Source organism: Balaenoptera musculus, chromosome 12 (genome assembly GCF_009873245.2).
Source record: "Balaenoptera musculus isolate JJ_BM4_2016_0621 chromosome 12, mBalMus1.pri.v3, whole genome shotgun sequence".
NCBI classification, from domain to species: domain Eukaryota; kingdom Metazoa; phylum Chordata; class Mammalia; order Artiodactyla; family Balaenopteridae; genus Balaenoptera; species Balaenoptera musculus.
The window spans coordinates 15706588-15726555 of record NC_045796.1 but is presented as its reverse complement, the minus strand read 5'-3'; the positions used below and the strand labels follow the sequence as shown (position 1 = coordinate 15726555).

Here is a 19968-nt window from a genome sequence, read left to right as displayed (position 1 = left end):
AAGTTGTAGTCCTGTCCAGGGGAGACGGGCCTCTCGACTGAGATATGTAATTTTTCAGTGGCAGGTGGATCTGCTGTACGTAATTCCTTCTTGTTTTAAAATAGCCCAGCAACATGGTCTTGCAATTAAACTCAAACCTGTGTGCTTTTTTAGTGGTCACCACGTGGTGGCAGCCTATTCAAGAAAATTCAAGGACAATGTTTCACACTTTAGAGGCCAGGATTTTAGGTTGGGAAGCTTAGTAGAAGAGGACAGTAAACTTGCCCTGAACTGAACAGCTGTGACGAAAAAGAGAAAAATGCCTTCATTGGCAATTCATTGTTTTCGCAGCTGTCACAGATACTTTTGCTAGTTGTATCTGTATTTTTGAACAACAAAGACATCTTTCAAAGTGCTTTTTTTTATTATGGAAATAAATCACCTTGACTCTTTTGGATAAAGCTCACCCTAACTTTGAGAAGATGATTTCGAGGCTTTATTCTCTAGAGAATCTAGAAATTGAATAACATTCTGGTTCCCGCATGTCTAAGAAGGCTCTTTTCAATGGCTGACATTGCACACACATTTTGTTTTCTTAAGTCCTTGGCACTTAACAGTGGCACCACTGTGAATCTTATAGGCCGTCAACTTCCACTCTTTTTATTGCTTCAACTTTATAGCCAAAAATAGGGAAGGATTCAGGGCTCCCTATACTTGGCTTTAAAGTTCATTTGGTCTCTGGTGTTTGGCCCTCTCTACCTGGCTTACTTACTTACAACAGGCTCCCCTCACACCACAGGATAAAGGCTGTATCTTTCCATTTTTTGGTGCTAGCAGCCAACTTCACTAGTCACCTACCTCCCGCTGATATGCCTCCGTGCTTCTGCCTGACATTTGACTTTTCAGTATTCCTGTATTTTATTTCTAAAACACAGGCCATTGCTGGGCCTGGTTTCAGAGGGTCAGTGCGCCCTCTGCAGACCACAGCGATGGCAGTTAACGTGGTGCAAAGAACACCAAGACACACGTTAGTGTCCTAGGACACCTGAAAGGGACAGACTGTGTCCACCCTTGGAAAACCTTTCACTGTGAGAGTCCTTGAAAGTATACATTTAACAACAGATTCGGATTTTTGTTTTCTGATTCCATCAACAATGCATTTTAAGATTATAGTGCATTATAGGTGCATCTTAACAGTGCATTTTAAGATTATGGCCCATTTAGCTTCTCATTATCAACAATGCTAAGTATTAGGGAGAGAAAAGAGCAAGCAAAGGATTATAGCTATTAGGTCACAGGACGTTATCTTTGAAAAGCATTTCTTACCTGCTTATTTGTACCTGACATGGGACAAGACCCCCTGTTGGCCATCTGGTGGCGGATTTCCAAAACCAGGGGGGTGAGGGTTTGGGCATCAGGGGTGACTGTAACACTGGAGTGCTGTCCACCACCTCCTAACTACACGTAGCCTTTCAAGTTCGGGATGACCTTGAAGCAGTCGTAGCCTGCTGCAACCAGTAGGAACTGTCTTTGAAGGTCTGGAGTCAGAGACCTTTGTGTTCTCGGGAAGCAATAAAACATAGGCATTGGTGGAGACAGCTCTGGATTCAAGCCTTATCTGTTGTTTAACCTCTCTGAGCCTGTCTCCTTATGTGGAGAATGGGGATCATAATACTCCCTGCCTCATGGGGCTGCTGTGAGAATTCAGTGATAACGTATGTTTGCTTAGCACAGGATCCCTGGTAATAGCTTGGCTGTTATTGATGGTGAGTCAGGAAGGACACTGGCAAGTTTCACCATACGGATGTGCAACTGATCCTCAGTGTGGAAATGGAAAGGCCAGTGGGTCATCACATTGTAAGGAGGTACTAAAAACTCAGGACCCAGGGTTCCTCATTGGAGGAAAAGTAAGAGACGGTGTCCCTGAGAGAGTGGGTGCCCAGCTTTGGCCAGTCCGGGCTCTCCCTCTGGTCCTCACCTCCAGGGCTGTTGGACCTCTTCCTTCCCTGATGCCTGTGTTACCCAGAAGCTGCTCCACTTCAGATCATGTCTCCTGGGGATTCCTGGTTTACCAATCACTCCTTCCAGGAATAGTAGTCCTTCCTACGATTTTGAGGAGTAGTTACATTGAGTTACAGTCAAATAGAAATGTATCCCTTCTCTAACAGCCTGCCTAGATCTAAAGATAGTCTTTGGATACTGATTACACATAAAATCTCATGGAGTCTGAACATGAGAATTGAGATTTGCCTTTTTAGAGAAGTACAGAAAAGAGAGTTGACTTCTGTATTTGGTAGCTTGATAGTTTATGCCCCTCTGAGTGTATGACTGAAAATTAAGAATAGGTTTCCTGCTTTGTTCTGCAGCATCAAAACAAAGGTGCATGCTGCTTTGAGATGCATTCTGCATTTACGTGGGAGAGGGGAAGAGTGTCTGGGCACTGATCCAGATTAGCTGCACAGCTTGGAGCATCAGCTGTTGGTACCCCAAAGCACTGGGTGTGATGTTTCTGGGTCCAGATAAGGAATCGCCCTCCTTCCTCCGCCCAAACGAAGGCCCCTCACTCAGCTCCCCAGGCCCCTGGGGTGGAATGACACCCTTATGTAGGAGGGGACAGCCATCCGCCCTGTGAGAATTGGCCTAGATTTGGAGTTGTCCTCTTCCTCACCCCAAGGAGTTCACTCTGGTACCAAAAGCAAACGTTCTGCGTTTAGTATTTATGAGGCGGAGTGGTACCCCTCTCCAGGGAAGAGAGGCTGGCAGGCACCCCGGGGCTGTGCTCACACGCCCTCACTTGCTCCACTGGCTGGAAAACCTCTTCTGAATCTGCAGTCGGGCGCAGCTGGAAGATGATGGCAAAACGGCCTCCAGCTGCAACGAATCAGGTCAATCCCAGCTGCGTGTATAAGAAATAACCCCGGAATAAGAGAACCGTTGTATTTTGTTTGTCTCAGGGAATCTTGTTTCTCCTGAGCACAGAGATCATCAAAACTAGCACTAACAGAAGAAGGAAAAAATACAGGTCTTTCACACTTGAAGGGTCAAAGTAGGCTGTTTTCTTGAGCAAAGCTAAATTATCACAAAGTCATTTCCGCTTTAAATTCGGTACATAGCATGGCTTACAAAAGGCCTTAAAAAGGGAATTGGAAAATTCTAAATATATGTGTATTATACATATGAGATCTTGAAAAAGTAATCTATTTTCCAGAGACTGTGGGGAAAACCCTAGCTTTTGTTTTTTGGCCGAGCCACGTGGCTTACAGGATCTTAGTTCCCTGACCAGGGATCGAACCCGGGCCAACAGCAGTGAAAGCGCCAAGTCCTAACCAGTGGACCGCCAGGGAATTCCTGGAAAACCCTAGCTTTTAAACTGGACTAGATTGGCAAGTTACACGAGTTTTTTTTTTTCTTTTTTATATTTATAATTTTTAATGCATTTGTCTTTTAAATCGGGTAGGAAATTATAAGTGTAGTTTCAAACCAAAAATACAAGAATACTGGCTTTTCTGGAGATCTTCATTTCTTCACACAGCTTGGAGTTATGACTAGTGTCTTTTCACTTCTTGTAGAGCAGGTCTAATGGTAACGAACTCCCTCCACTTTGTTTAATATGCAAATGTATTCATTTCTCCCTTTTTTTTTTTTTGAAGTACAGTTTTGCTGGATATAGAATTCTCAGTTGACAGATCTTTTTTTCTTCAGGCACTTTAAATATGTCATCCCACTGCCTTCTGGCCTCCAAGATTTCTGATGAGCATGATAATTCTTTTTCACCAGAGAGGCTACACTTAAACCAGTAACATATGGTAACAGCAGTAAGGAGAGCTAATAATCATTGAGTTAGTGGCTACTATGAACCAGGACTGTCCCTCACTTGTGTTATCTCGTTGATTCTGCAGCCGTCCTATTCGGCAGGACTCTCACTCTTCCCATATCATAGATGAGGAAACTGAGGCTCGGAGAGGTAAAGAGACTATGCAAATGTACGTAATTTAAAAATGATAGAGGTGGCAGTACAGCCAGTATATTTAGCCACTATCCCATGTCAGCTCGTATTCCAGATAATCACAAAACCCAATCTTTAAAAGTACCTTTAAAGTCTAATCTTTAAAACCCAAAAGTATCTGACAGCTCGCATGGGGAACATCAGCGGGACCAAGGCCCAAGACACTAGACTTGGGTTGAGTTCACCATTGTTTCATTCCCACAGTTAATAGTCCCACAGATATCTTCCTAAGATAAGGAAGCCAGTTGCTCCCTGAGCCCTGGGCTTCTCACCACCCCTCCAGGGGCACCCTTCAGAAGGGATGTGTCCACCCTCTCGAGAGGGCAGGGTGGGGGGCACCCTGGTCAGGTGTGTGGACACGCAGTACAGCCTCACTGATGCGAGTCCCTCCCCCCACCCCACCCCCCTGTAGTGGCTGGGTGGAGAAGATAGATACCACCGACCCCGGGGCACCACAGATCTTGTGCCAAGCAAATACCAAGGCTACTGAGTAATGTGTGATTAAGTGACCTGGATCGTGTAGCCCCCTGAGTTTCTTTGACAGATTTTTCAGTGTTCATGGACTGAAAATGCCTTTGGATGTCACCTCCCATTCTTCTCACTCTTGCTTCTGCCTGATCATTGTCTGGCTTACCAACACCAGAGAAGGAGGTGAATAGAATTTTTTAAAAAGCCCCCAAATCAGGCCATTTATATTTAGCAGCATTGAGAAAGGGATCTGAGAGAGTCTCTTGAAACTTGGCGTGAGAGCCAAAGGGGGCGTGTGAAGTCTCAGATGGTTCAAGGCAGGCACTGCACAAAGGAAGGGCTCCAGGCTGTGTCCTGCAGAGATCAGGCCAGTGACATCACCTCCCGTCCACCTGCAGATGGTCCCTGCTTGCCTGTCCGCACCATCGGCAGAGCCTGGCTCTGTCTTTTACCCCTTCCTCTCCAGTGTAAATGCTTCCTAAGGATGTAGAATTAGAATACTCTAGTTGGTAGGTCTTAACATAATCTATAATGATAAAGCACCTTACATTTGTGTACAGATTTCGTTTTCAAATTCTTTTCATATTCTAGCTCACTAGCGTTATATCCTGAAAGCAAGGTGTTACGTGTGGTGCCTTGACCCTGGTTGTCAGTGAAAAGGAGCAGAGCCTGGATATGAATCCGGGTCTTATAAACCCCACCTGCCACGCTCTTCCCTCTGCACCTCAATTCCTCTCTGTCAAGTGCAGCTTCTTCACTTCTCCAAGGAGGCAACTGAGGCCAGAGAGTTACTCAGGGGAAGTGGGATGCAGAAATCCTATGTGCAGCCCAGGGTTCAGGATTGGAAAGCACAAGTATGGCGGGAAATGCGGCGCAACGCTGAATTTCCCACAGTCACATCAATTCACCTTAACTTCAACACGGCATAACCATAAATCATAAGGCTGTCCTGCCTCTGTGAAGTGCGGCTTGCCTCTCGTGGATCTGGGGACCATAACTTGGTCTTTTCCACATTTTTGTGCTACGTGGTTCTGAGTCTTTGTCATATTAGATTATCTCTCATCACACATACACACACGCACACACACACACACACACACACACACACAGACAGGTGTGACCTCACGCGTGCTCTCTCTCTCTCTCTCTGTGTCTCAGCCCTACTTTTTAGTTTTATTTCTTCCTAGGGTGTGAGAAAGGGAATTATTCTTGATGAATCAAAGTATATCCATTACTGGATTTGAGGTTGCATTTTCCTTTTATCATCCATCATAATTTATGTGAGAATCAAGTAAACTTGAAGAGGGATTAACTGTCTTTTCTGTAACATTTGGGACACAACTGGCTATCTTTGATACACTCTTCTCATACGTTGAGCAGTAAATATGTTGAGTGATGAGGTAAGACATGAACTTCTTAGAAAAAGGAAGGTCATTTATTAACCTTTGGGGGAAAAATTGGGGAGATAAGTGCTGTGATCATACTCCCAAATTATCCATTTGGCTTGTAGTCATTCTGATTTATGAAATAGGTCTTAATTTTAAAAGCCAGTAATGTCCTACTGATCACAGATGAGAGTGGAAAAAAGAAACATAGGCAATTCCAGAAAGGAAGAAAATTCTCTGGGATGAGATCACTTGCTGAAGTGGGGGAGGTACCTTTCGCTGAGACTCATTCTCTTATCTTGCCAAAGTATTACAACATCTGAATGAACATGGTTTGACATTCTTATTTTAGAGTGTTTACACAGTTATTTTGATGTTCTCATTTGGTAGTATGCTTAATATTGCAGGAAAATATGTATATTTATCCATGGGTACAAAGCAAGAATCCTTTGGTAGATATTCAGTTAATTCGAATAAAAAGTTAGACATTCTAAGTTTGAATAATTTATGGATAAACAGGGACTCTGCTCATGAAAAACTCTGCCTCAGTGAAATCTCCATAGGCAGGGAACACACTGGACTCAAAGGGCAAGAGTTTACCCAGGCATGGTTGCCAATACCCATGTCTCTAATAAAGTCACTGATGAGTTCCTAATTGCCAAAAACGGAGTTTTTTTGCTTTTAGCTTGCTTAGCCATTGGGCGTCATTGGAACCGGCTGACCACACCCTTTCCCCTTAGCAGCCTGCTTGAAGGCACCCAGTCCTCCTTCCTGTGTCTGGGGTCGCACCAGAGTCATGTCATTTATTCCCTTCTTTTGTCATTTAAGATGAGTGCTCCCAAGGGATGCATTAAACACCTTTTTCTCCCCATTCTACCTGTTTCCCTCGGGGATCTTGTCCAAGCTGCTAGTTTTAACTATGTCTATAATGCTGGCAGATCCCAGCCTGCACCCCCATCCTCCTTGACCTTCCTCGGTTCCAGGCATCCAGCTTCCTACCAGACCTGCCCTCTGTCTGCTGCAGTGTAATGCTTTCCCTCTCAGCCCCTCCGATCCCTCTCAATCCCGCATCCAGGGTAATCTTCCTAAAACACAGCTGATGGTGTGAGGGCCACCAGAGTAGCCCGGTCTGACGACTACTTATCTGTTATCAAGAAAAGGCCAGCAAATTCGGGAATTTGGCATTTATTGAAAGAAAGTGACATTTAATAAAAAAGAGAAACACTTCACTCTTTTTAGGACTTTGCCATGAGATAGCCACGGGGCCTCCACGCCACATGAGATTTCACAGACACGCCCTGTCATTGCAGAGCACTGTGAAGACTCTTCTGCGGAACATGATGTGGTCTGTAAAGCCACTCACCCGGCTTCCACTAACCGCAAAGTGTCCCAGTTCATTGAAAGTGAAAGAATGAGGGCCGGGTCGCCGGGTCGCCTCCCACCCTCCCTCCCTCGGGGCCCCTCCCTGTACTTAACTGTGTGTGACAGCTGCCGGATGTCCCTGTCACACAGGGACTGCCGGATGTTAAACACTAGCAAAGTTTTAAAGTATTTTACCAACTGTGTGGGCAAAAGAAGTAGAAATCGAATGTTTAATTGTTTCTTTTCCGTATTCCAGTGGTTTGCCCTGCGCCTCCATCTTGAAGATCCCCAGCTCTCAAATCCTGTAGGCAGGGATTTTTATATTCCGATCCTCAGTGTCTGCCCCAGGCGGCACTTGAGAGATGGCAGGTGAATGAGTATATTCACTAAAGAATCCTGGATCTCTTTTATTCTCTTCAGTCACTGTAATTTGAGAAGCGTGTCTTTGCTGGAGAAAGTACCTATTTTTTTTTTTTAAGTATTGTTCTTCATTTTGAACTTTATTTTCTGAATTGTGTTGATAACTTTTGAAGGATGTAGAAGCAGGTTTGATAGGCCTCAGGTAATTCAGTCACGATGCTTCAGGACATAGCTCCAAACCTTTTTTTTTTTAACCTGTCCTACCTTTTGTAGGCATGCAGATCTCATGCCTGAGATTCATATATGCCCTTTCAAAACCGTTGATAGCATAAGTCCTGTCTTCTAACTAGGAAGGTGGGGCTGTCCTTTCTGGAGTTTCCATTTTAAAATGCATTTCATTTGCTAAATACAAAGTTGTGAGGTTCCTTATAACTCTGCAAGTCCTATCTGTCCTCCATCTCCCCCTCCGTATTCTGAGACCTGTCCCCCACCCACACTCCCTGAAAAATCAGTGACTTCAGAAAAGTAGTTTTCATGGTATCTAAACCCTCTGCATTCCCACGTGCTCCACACTAAATGCCTGCATATCTGTGTCTTGCGATTGTTTTAACATTTGGTCTTCTGCCTGGGGAGTGGGCGGTTCGCTGAAAGCTGCTTCCACTCAAGTCTCAGCAGAGAAGGCAATATTTTGTTATGAGTAAAGTTTCAAGCCAGGCTTTGGCCAGGGTCCTTCCCATTAGGGAGGAAGAAAGTAGAAACAGCCAGTGAGATGATAATTCTCCTTGAATCATTAAAAACCTCGCCTGGGCCTCCGTGGGTTATTTATTGATTTAAGCATCTAGCACTTTTCCTTTCCAGAAAGATTAGCATCTCCGATGCGATCACGGCTGGGGGAGGAGATTTTGGCCTTTTCTCTGTGGGATCAACTGCCCCCCCAGTTGCTTGTTAGCACAGCCCGCTTTCGAGCTGAGTCTAGGTACACAGTTAAGGGGTCGGAATGAGATTTCCGAGATTTATCGGTAATGAAAAGAACAGGTTGTACCGAAGACACCACATGTAGGAAACTAAGTGCTCTTAGGGGACTCAATTAAACCTGTGATCCTTGGCTTTTTCCAAAATGAACATTGCAGTCTTGTACATATTAACTTCCTTTTTGTAGATGTTTTAACATGTTCTGTTTTTGCCGCCGTCAAGTGTGGAAAATGCAGCGAAATGGCGTTTCTTATCCGCTGATCATTTGCCACACGCTAAGCATCTGTGTTTCAAGTCTTACTGTGGTTGAGTGTCTGCAGTGGTAAAGGAACACAGATATTTTCTTATCAGATGTTTAAAATCCTCTTTCCGTAGGAACACATTTTTCCCCTAAATATAACATCACCTGCAAGTCTAGCTGCCTTTCAGCTCTATCTGTACAGAACCCATGGGACGTTAACGCACTAGATTGCTGGGAATATTGGCTGTAAACCTCTTAATTCGGGTTCACAGTACTGTGACTTGGGCATTAAAAAAGTGGTTTTTCCAGTAGGGGCCTCTTTTTGAATGTGACTAATACAGACTCACAGAGATACCATTTTAACGTATTCCTCTTCCTGTGCCTTAATAAAGGGCGGTGCTGAAAAGCAGTGAGCACCTTCGGGCCTCGTTAGCGGTACTCACTGAATTGCTCTCCCCTATTTGCATGATCCAGCTGATCAAGTGTTCCTGGGATGTTAACCTGTAAGAGTTGGCTTTATCGGCTCCTCGTTGAAAAGACGTGCATTTACATTTTCACCATGCTTCTCCTCTACCACGGGAGCTCGGAGCCGCTCTAGATCTTGGCTTTTTTGTTCCCAAGATTCCTGAGACTTTAGCTGACGCAGCCTCTTGCCCGAACAGTGTTATGGACTCGGGCTGAGGAGCTGGCCTGGTCCTTCCCCACGGTCTTCAGCCATCAGCATGTCCAAGCTGAGAGCGGATGGGGACCACTGGAGCCCGTTCACTCCCTGGGCTGTTGGGTGGTTGGGTGAGGGTAGTGGCACTGGGGGAGTTTTTGTGTTTTGTCTTCCGTTCCTGCCTGTTTGATTCTGAAGAGTCTGCAGTCAGTTGCAGGGCATTGAAGTCTGTGGAAAAAACAATGGGGGAGGGGCCATCAGCGCTACGGAGTGGAGGGCTGTCAGCTTCCCTCTCTTTCTGCCTCATAGAGTATTGAGTATTCCAAGGCTGGGTTTGCTAGGGAGACAGGACATACCATAGAGGCACTTACACTCCCTGAGCCTCAGTTTACTTGTCCATTAAATGGGTATAATGACACCAACCTCACGTATTTGTGAGCTGACATGCGCAGTTGTTGGTATTTTCCCCATGGGTCTAAGATTCCTTCTTCAGTCCTCTCCCTCCACATATGGATCCACTTTGAAGTCTTTGGTTGCTTAGTTGGTACTGGGACAGGTGGTCATTCTTCTGTTGAGGCCAGAGCCAACCTCTTACCCTACTTCATAACTGTCCTTCCAGACATGTTCCTCCTGTGCTGTGTTATCAAAGTACAAACAGGGCAGACATGTGAATGTCTTTTGTAGTAGTGGTTGCATTGTTTCCTTTTTCTTTAAGAAAAAAAAAAAAAAAAAAAAAAACAGTTTGACAAGAGACTAACCAGGACCTCAAGGAAAATGAGATTCTTGCTTGAGCTCTTGAAAATCTGTCCTTGGATCTAGTAAAAGTTCCATATGGGTCTAATTTTGATTATGCAGTTGTACAGGCCGGAAGACTCCCTGCACTGGTCAGATCTTCAGGTGGCTTCATTGCGACCAGCACTGTCTCCCCCAGAAGTCAGGATGCTGTCCACCCCATTCGGCCTGCAGTCTCCTCCTCCCGTCAGTGCAGCTTCCTTGGCCCCATCCTTTTCTTGATATTGCAGTTAGTGTTGAAAACATGTAAATGGTAAGACTATACGTAGTATATATGCTGAAGTGACTGCCCCGAAGAAATTTTTTTTTTTTTAATAAGAGTAAACACTTTATTTCTTTGTTGCTGTACAGATCACAACGACGGAATTGTCCTTCTCTGTCTCTCTTTTTTGTGGCCATGCCATGCGGCATGTGGGATCTTAGTTCCCCACATGCCACATCCCAGGGATCGAACCCAAGCCCCCCTGCAGTGGAAGCACAGAGTTTTAACCACTGGACTGCCAGGGAAGTCCCCCTGAAGAAATTTTTAAAGCTTCCTTTTTTTTCCTGGGATATGATGATCACATTTGGTTTGTACTAATATGAGCTACATTATTAAATTAGTAAAGTGATTCTGTCAGTGCATCCGTGTGGAACTGAACTCTGAAGATTGTTGTCTGTTACATTGAAGGCATTTGACGTTGATCATCACATCTTTATGCTACCGTTGAAAATGTGTGTGGTGTTTTTCTTTTTCTTTCTAGCTTCATGAGGCTGACATTGTGATCTTGGGCTCACCCAAGCCGGAAGAGATTCCCCTTTCTTGGATTCAACCAGGAACTACTGTTCTCAACTGTTCCCATGACTTTCTGTCAGGTAAATGTCTTCAAATTGGTGCCAGGCCACTGATCAAAATAGGTAAGATTGCTATGAGAAAAGTTAATCTTCTTCAGAAGAGTATATTCCTGAAATGATGGTTGCTGTCAGCACATGTACACAGGTCATGTCATGTGCCTGCCTTTTGGGTTACTTGGGATGGGAACCATATTGTCGGGCAGAGAGCAGCCAAGATGCCAGCTGCAGTCAGGCCCTCTCCTCCTCCTCCTCGTCGTTCCGTTCTTCCCCTTCATCAGCACGTCCCCTGCTGGCCTCCAGCGTCAAGCAGTCAAGTCGGTTGTGACCTAAAGTAGGAAATTTTTACATGTGTGAGGTAAACTAGAAACAGTGGTTTTCACAGTCTTTCAAAAACCAGCAGAATCCTTTCTCCTAAAGCAGTCTTAGATGAACCTCAACACGTAAAAGCAGATGAAAACACAGCTACCAGAGGGACGGGAGTGGAGACTAGCTCCCCTGTGTTTGTAATTTCCCTTTGCAGTGACCCCCTCAAGCACTCCCTTGGAGCCACAAAGTCACTTCAGAACACTGTGAAAGTCACCCTTAGAAACAGAAGAGGTCTTAGGATAGGTGCTGATATTTGATGGTGTTTGCCAAGGGACCCAGGAACGTCCTGGACCACACATCAGGTCACCCTCAGGGTAGCTGAAGCTGTGCCAGCCCCAGGGCACTCAGCCCAGGGGCCAGCAGGAGCTGGCCCAGCAGGGACACCCTTTTCTCATTCACAGAAAGACACTCGGGCTAAGAGAGCTTTAACACACCCAGCCCACCCCCTCAAGTCCCTGAGTGACATGTGTATGCAAGAGACAATTGCAGAGGGAGACAGAGAACCCTCTTTGTTACCCGTGGCCTCCAAATTTCAACATGTGGTAGGGGAGGCTATACTGAACTGTCCAGGAGGATGGCGTTTTTTTCCCCCAAAGCTGGTCAGAACGTGGGCCAAAAGGAGTAGAGGTCTCTACCGGTACCACACTGGAGTTCTAGACCTTGAAACTTAAGCAGCCCCGGAACACAGAGTGAAATAGAGAATAGTATCAAGGAGAAAATAAATGTAACTTCTGATCCAGTCACCTTGAGATAACCATTGTACACTTTTCCATTAAAAAAGCACTAAACTTAATTTTATTGAAATACAATGGAAAGAAAAGAAAGTAATATGCTAAAAGCTCTACTGAAATTCATTTAACTCTTTCTTCAAAAAGAGAAATAGGGCTTCCCTGGTGGCGCAGTGGTTGAGAATCTGCCTGCTAATGCAGGGGACACGGGTTCGAGCCCTGGTCTGGGAAGATCCCACATGCCACGGAGCGGCTGGGCCCGTGAGCCACAACTACTGAGCCTGCGCATCTGGAGCCTGTGCCCCGCAACGGGAGGGGCCGCGATAGTGAAAGGCCCGCGCACCGCGATGAAGAGCGGTCCCCGCACCGCGATGAAGAGTGGCCCCCACTTGCCGCAACTAGAGAAAGCCCTCGCACGAACCGAAGACCCAGCACAACCAAAAATAAATAAAATAAATAAAAATAAAAGTAGCTAAAAAAAGGAGGAGGAAATTAAAAAAAAAAAAAAAAAAAAAAAAAAAAAGAGAAATAATGCACCTTCCTCTCTGGGAAATGTAGCTCCTCCCAGAATCGACCAATCAGATTAAAAACCCCTTGGAGCTGAAGGGCTAGGGGGTTGTTTGGGGCGCTTTGAAAGGAAGATGCTCAGGAATTTCCCAAAATGCTCGTGTACTCAGTTCACAGATGAGCACACACATGAATAGAGCAATTAGAGGTACAATATAATACGAATGTGGGATTAATGGCTCTTTTTAGCAAACAGAAAGCACGTACTAAATTACTTTTTCGAAATATATGTGATTTCTGGGTACACCTTTTTTTTTTCCTGAGAAAAACAATGCCTAACCCATTAACAGTGGACATGCACGGTAGATTTGCTCAGAATCCTCGTTGGACTAGGATAGTCAGCTATGACTTTGTTATTATTTTTTTTAATGACTGTTTCCTTGCTACAATGTTTACTTGCTGTTTTTTGTTAGAGTTTGTATGTTTAGGACGATTCTGGTGCAATCCTGGCTGGAGATGGGAGAGTCTGCTGCAGTGTTCTTTGGGAATCCCCATGAGCCACATGTTTTATTGGTGAAGCGGTGCCCGTTTCTGAGAAGTTTCTGTTTAGAACTTTTATTTATTTATTTATTTTTTCCTAACCCTAACCCTAACCCTAAGCTACCCTTGACTGCTTCTGCCTCCAATAGATTTCCTAAGCACTAGTGTTTTTTGTTTTTTTTTTAATTTTATAGCTACTTTATTTATTAATTTATTTATTTTTGGCTGTGTTGGGTCTTCGGTTCGTGCGAGGGCTTTCTCTAGTTACGGCAAGTGGGGGCCACTCTTCATCGCGGTGCGGGGACCGCTCTTCATCGCAGTGCGCGGGCCTTTCACTATCGCGGCCCCTCCCGTTGCGGGGCACAGGCTCCAGACGCGCAGGCTCAGTAGTTGTGGCTCACGGGCCCAGCTGCTCCGTGGCATGTGGGATCTTCCCAGACCAGGGCTCGAACCCGTGTCCCCTGCATTAGCAGGCAGATTCTCAACCACTGCGCCACCAGGGAAGCCCCTAGAACTTTTATTTTTTAAAGGCATTTAAAAAACATTAGATTTAGATGTAGCAATTCTCTTGAGGGAAAAAAAAATAAGACCAAGCATTATGTTTTAACAATTCTGTATGTAGACTGATTGCAGTTAGTTTATTTTCAATTTATCTGGTCCAGCAGTAGTGGTTTTATTGATTTTTGAATGCCCAGCGCCCAGAACAGTGCCAGACACGTAGGAAGGGGTCAGTAAATACTGAGTGAATAAACATGGACTCAGAATTGTACTCTAATCGATTGCACTTTTAAGTTACTTGCAGATATAGAGACATTTCCTTGAACTTGCATCCCACTTAAAAACAGGGCTGACGGCACAAAAGCAGAGATGAAAAATGCTACACTGATTAAATGGATGAATGTTTTCCAGTCGGTACTATTTATAATAGCGTTACATTTCTCCATTGTCAAAAGTTTTTTTGTTTTGTTTTGGTTTTGCTGCGTTGGGCCTTCATTGTTGCGCACGGGCTTTCTCTAGTTGCGGCGAGCGGGGGGCTACTCTTAGTTGAGGTGCACAGGCTTCTCATTGTGGTGGCTTCTCTTGTTGTGGAGCACGGGCTCTAGGCGCGCGGGCTTCAGTAGTTGCAGCATGTGGGCTCAGTAGTTGCGGCACTCGGGCTCTGGGGCGGGCTCAGTAGTTGTGGCACACGGGCTTAGTTGCTCGACGGCATGTGGGATCTTCCCGGACCAGGGCTCGAACCCGTCTCCCCCCGCATTGGCAGGTGGATTCTCAACCGCTGCGCCACCAGGGAAGTCCAAAACTTTTAATTTCAGCAACTTCAATTCGTATGAAATTTTAATCTATGAGTAAATTGGAGAAAGGCCTTTTCCCTCTCTTTTATATATAATTTTCCACTTTAAACAAATGAAGACCTTTTTCAAGCATTATTAAAAGGAAAGTTGCTTTTATTTAAACTTCAGAGAAAAAGACTTTTTAGTATACTTATGACTGGGTGAAGGCAGGGCTTTATGATGAAATTTTCGCAGTCATCTTAACGGTACAGGGTTCCCCCCCCCCCTGTAAAAATAGACAGGACGTGGTGATTTCTGATGAGGTAGCTCTGTAGAGGCATTTGATTGAATGCCTGGTCCCCAGAGAGGCTTTCCTGATGGCTGACACGCCGGAAGCAGTGCTTGGAAAACAGTCACACCCGACTCGCTGGGTCTGTTCACTCTTCTATGGCAGGAGTCTAATGTTTGGATTGAAAACAGGGACACAGCAGTGCTCAGTTTTCTAGCTATACGCATAACTTTATCTTCTTAAAAATTATTTCAGATGAAGGAAGTGGGCTGTGATTTTGTAATGCTCTGCTTGCTAAAGGTCAGGATTCATCCTGAGCAAAACCACCGTGCACTCTAACATTCAGACCTATTTTCTGATGTACCAAATGGGACAAAGGAGAAACTGGTCTTAATGCTTGGGCCCAGAGAACAGGATTAAAACAGCAACTTCATGGGTCAGAGTAGTTCACAGCATCGTTTTAAGCAGACATAAGTCAGCAGGGAGCCCTGGGCTGCATCCCAGGACTCATGCTAATCAAAGTTGCTAAAATTCCCAGGGTGGCCTCGGAACAGCTCCTGTCAGAAAAGGATTGTCCTGATCTCCAGGGGAAGTATTGTAACACTTGAGCCTTAAATTTTCCGATTGTGGCGAGTTTGGTTATTATAAGAAAACTTATAAATGAAAGGCCATCTTTTAAAGTGGTTCACTGACTTGTCCCTGGAGGAAGGAACTGTGAGTTAATGGGGAGCGGTCAGTGGGAAGTGAAAAGACCCATCTGGTTTGGGATGGGAGCGCGGCTGGACCCACAGCCTGAGTGTGGACACCCCTCCAGGTGGGGCCCTGCTTCTACATAGGCAAGGGGGTGACGCAATGATTTCCTTCTGCAGTTCTCCTTAGCCCAGAAATTCATCACGAATGTAGTCCTGAGTCACTGAGTTACCATCTTAGTTGCTTCAATTCCTCCAGGTTCAGAACTCTCAATCCATTTTAAGATCGCATTGATTCCTACTACAAAAGTGATACAGTGGTTATGATAGAAAATTTTTGAAGTATACAATAGAAAAGAAGAAAGTGAGTAACTTCTGACCCAGTCAACTTGAGATAACCATCTTAAGATTTTTTCCTATGAAAAAATTACACTCAGTTTTATTGGATGGAATATAGTAGAAGGAAAAGAAAATAACATACTAAAAGCATTGCTGGAATTCAGATAACTCTTCTTCAAAAAGAGAAATATTGGTCCCTACAAGATTCGCCTACAGTTTGAAATATGAGTGTATGTGTCTTTTGTGTTGTGTTTTAAAGTCTTCATTCGTTTTAGCCATGTTCTATTTTATGCAAGACAGTGGCTAAGAGTATGGGAGAAATTATTCACTGTGTAATTCTGTAGGTGAAATAGTCTTCATTCACATGGATATTTGTGATTTATTCCTGTAACATGCATTTATAAGTTGAGATCACATCCTAGAATGTAGCTTTTCCTTATTTCTCCATCATTTAAAGATAGAGGTAACAAAGAGGGAAGCATATTTCTTTTCCTTAGTGGCTGGATAAGACCTTTAGATCAGATCTCTAGTGGTTCAAACAAAAGAAAACAAATCTCTCTCATTCTCTAGACTCTTGGCTTTTGCCTAAATATGATTTATAAAACTGAAGTGTTGCTAATCTTTAAACAACACCTGAGGGATATGATTTTCCAACACCCTTAATACATTTGACAATAGAACATCACAAAACACTTACTTTTGTTTCATGCTCTTTCTTGCAAAGAACTTCCAGGAAAATGGATAATTTAAAAGTAGAGTGGTCATGGACTTCCCTAGCGGCACAGTGGTTAAGAATCCGCCTGCCAATGCAGGGGACACGGGTTCGACACCTGGTCCAGGAAGATCCCACGTGCCGCGGAGCACCTAAGCCCATCCGCCACAACTACTGAGCCTGCGCTCTAGAGCCCGTGAGCCACAACTACTGAGCCCATGTGCCACAACTACTGAAGCCCGCGTGCCTAGAGCCCGTGCTCCGCAACATGAGAAGCCCTCGCACCACAAGGAAGAGTAGCCCCCACTCGCCACAACTAGAGAAAGCCCGCACACAGCAACGAAGACCCAACGCAGCCAAAAATAAATACATAGTTAATTAATTTAAAAAAAAAAAGTGGAGTGGTCCAATATGTACACTACCCAACGTAAAATAGATAGCTAGTAGGAAGCAGCCACATAGCACAGGGAGATCAGCTCGGTGCTTTGTGACCACCTAGAGGGGTGGGATAGGGAGGGTGGGAGGGAGACGCAAGAGGGAGGGGATATGGGGGTATATGTATATGTGTAGCTGATTCACTTTGTTATAAAGCAGAAACTAACACACCATTGTAAAGCAATTATACTCCAATAAAGATGGTAAAAAAAATTAAATAAATAGATAAATAGATAAATAAATAAATAAAAAGTAGAGTGGTCCGAAAAAGAAGAAAATAGTTTCTTACTTCAAAAAAGTTACTGTTAGCAATGTTTCTCTTCTCCAAGAGAGGATGTAGACTAAAGCATTTTATGTGTGTTTACTTTTCATAAACTTCCTAAGTGCCAACCACAGTAGAATTCGTACAAAATGCCTCGCTCTTTTGAAATCCAGGTAATCCTCAAAATTAATGCCCTAAAATATAATTTCTCAGTTTTGATGGAAAATTGTCTCTGTCACTTTTATGACAGGGATTTAAAGAAATTATCCAAGAAAGCCTGGTCGTTCACAGAACACTTTAACTGGGCTTGTCCTATAGGTGTTTTAGTTCTCCTTTTTAATATAGCATTGGCCAAAAAGTTCGTTCGGGTTTTTCCATAAGATGTTATGGAAAAACCCAAACGAACTTTTTGGCCAACCCAATACTTTGTATTCACACATGAAATTGCTTTGATTTTTTTAATTTATTGTTTAAACATGCATACAGTGTGACAAGCACTTTACATTACCATATCACATTCAGTTCTCACAAAACTCTATAAGGTTGAACAACATTAATTAACAGGCCCAGGGTCACAACTGCTAGTAAGAGGTAGAGGGAAGATTTTAAGCCAGTCAACACTCTAAGCATGAGGCCCAATTGAGAGCCCCAAGGCTGTGCCAGGACCTACCTGGTAACCTATCTGTAGCTGTGCCATGATATCCTAACTTCCTTGGTTGAAAACGAGAACATCATTGAACATCCTGTCATTTTACAAGGAACAATACGCTGAAAGTCTTTTTTTTTTTTCCAGGGAAGCTTGGATGCAGTTCTCCCGGTGTCCATGGTACTGGTCCCATCGCAGAAGATGTGAGTCTTCTTGCTGCCGCTCTGCGGATTCAGGTTTGTCTGACACAGCTATTTGAGAATTTTTGAGTTTGGAGCTTCAATGAATAGTTGCTAACATTTGGAAGTGTTTTCTGTTTAGCAGACACAGTGTCAAACACTTTACAAACATGATGTCATTTAATTCTCACAACAATCCTGTAAGATAGTGTGATTCCCATTTGATAGATGAGAAAATGGAGACTTGGAGAAATGGTCACATGACAAGTATGGGGCAGGGACCCACATCAGGGTCCTCTATTAGTTATCTATTGGTGTGTAATAAATTACCCCCCAGATTTAGCAATTTAAAACAACAAACATTTATTATCTCACAGTTTCTGTGGGTCACATGTTTGGAGCCGCGTAGCTGGATGGTTCTGGCTTGGAGTCTCTCATGTGGTTGAAATCAAGATGGCGGGGCTGTAGTCATCTGAAGGGCTTGACTGAGGCCAGAGGAGTCAAGATGGCGCCCTCACATGGCTGTTGGCATGTGGTATTTAGATCCTCTTTGACTACGGGCAGGATGCCTTTGTTCCTCATCACCTGGATTTTTCCATGGGGCTGCTCACGATGTGGCAGCTGACTTCCCGCAGCATGAGGGATCAAAGGAGAGAGCAAGGAGGAAACTGCAGTAGGTTTTATGACCCACTCTCCAAAGTCACATGCCACCACTTCCTCTTTTCTTCTTTGCTAGAACTGAGCCACCAATCTAGTTCACAACCCAGGGAAAGGGAACTGGGCTCACCTCTTGAAGACAGGAGTGTTAAAGAGTTTGTGGACATCTTTTCGAACCACCGCTATCTGTGTGACCTAAAGCCCAAGATCTCCGGCTCCCCACTGCTGTGTGCTAGGCTGGTGCTGAAGCCTGCAGTGAGGGTGCCGGCCAGCAGAGGCGTTAAGTAGCGGTAGAGAAACCTGAGCCTCTAATTAAACAGAAGCAGGTTTTAGTTCATTTCTTTCTTAATACATGCAATACACAATTAAAAATTTTACTTCAAAATGGGACGTAGTGCATTTCTGTAAGGCATCTGTTACATTGCAACTAAAGGCAAATATGTGTGTGTGTATGTAAATATATATATGCGTATCACCGATAATCCGGTTTGCTTGTTCTATTATATCAACTGTAGAAGGATTATGCTTGCAATGGTGCAAATTTTTGGTGAAGCTGGGCCTCCCAGCCAACCAGGCATGCATTCTCATATTTCCCTCATTTTTCTTCTCTGAGGTGATGCTGTCATTTTAATCCCTGTACTTGATGACTTTAGTGAATACAAACTTTTTTAATAGTACTTGTATCTCACATTTTCTTTTTTAAGAAAGATCTGCACATTTAACTATATGTGAATAAAATTAGTCCTGATGTTCACTTGGATTACTGTGCAACTTTTACTCCTTTTCATGACAATATCCCTGAAGAATATTCGATATTTTCATAGTTTAGATGTGTAACCTGTCAGCTTTTACTTTTCTGACATGCTTTCCTTCCTATCCCTATTGAAGAACATGGTTAGTAGCAGAAGGAGATGGTTCCGTGAGCAGCAGTACAGGAGGTGGAGACTTCACTGCTTGAAACTTCAGCCTCTGTCCCCCGTACCAAGGTATTCAGGTGATTTGTTTATACTGACATCGGCTCACCAAAGCGCCTTAGATATCCAAAGTTACCCATTGGATGGGGGCACAACTTGTGGTGTTATGGCTTTGATGGTGGATAATTTTCTCTAATCAAATTGCTGCACTATTTTTTCTTTTTTTTTTTTGGGGGGCCGCGCTGTGCGGCCTGCGGGACCTTAGTTCCCCGACCAGGGGTCGAACCATGCCCCTGGCATTGGGAGCGCGAAGTCTTAACCACTGGACCGCCAGGGAAGTCGTGCTGCACTATTTTTTTCTGTCATTTAATTCCTCC

At 44.2% G+C, this 19968-nt stretch overlaps 1 protein-coding gene across 10 annotated transcripts in view; it reads left to right on the top strand.

The window, feature by feature from the left end:
- MTHFD1L (methylenetetrahydrofolate dehydrogenase (NADP+ dependent) 1 like) overlaps positions 1-19968 on the top strand; it is a 227669-nt gene that overhangs the window by 18996 nt on the left and 188705 nt on the right. For all 10 annotated transcript variants that reach the window (XR_005022127.1, XM_036871033.1, XM_036871032.1 and 7 more), the window contains exons 8-10: positions 10967-11078; positions 17989-18077; positions 19566-19663. Coding sequence is in view for 9 of the 10 variants with exons in the window: in XM_036871033.1 (XP_036726928.1) it covers positions 10967-11078; positions 17989-18077; positions 19566-19663 (299 nt within the window). In the remaining variant the exon portion in view is untranslated. The remainder of the gene's footprint in view (positions 1-10966; positions 11079-17988; positions 18078-19565; positions 19664-19968) is intronic.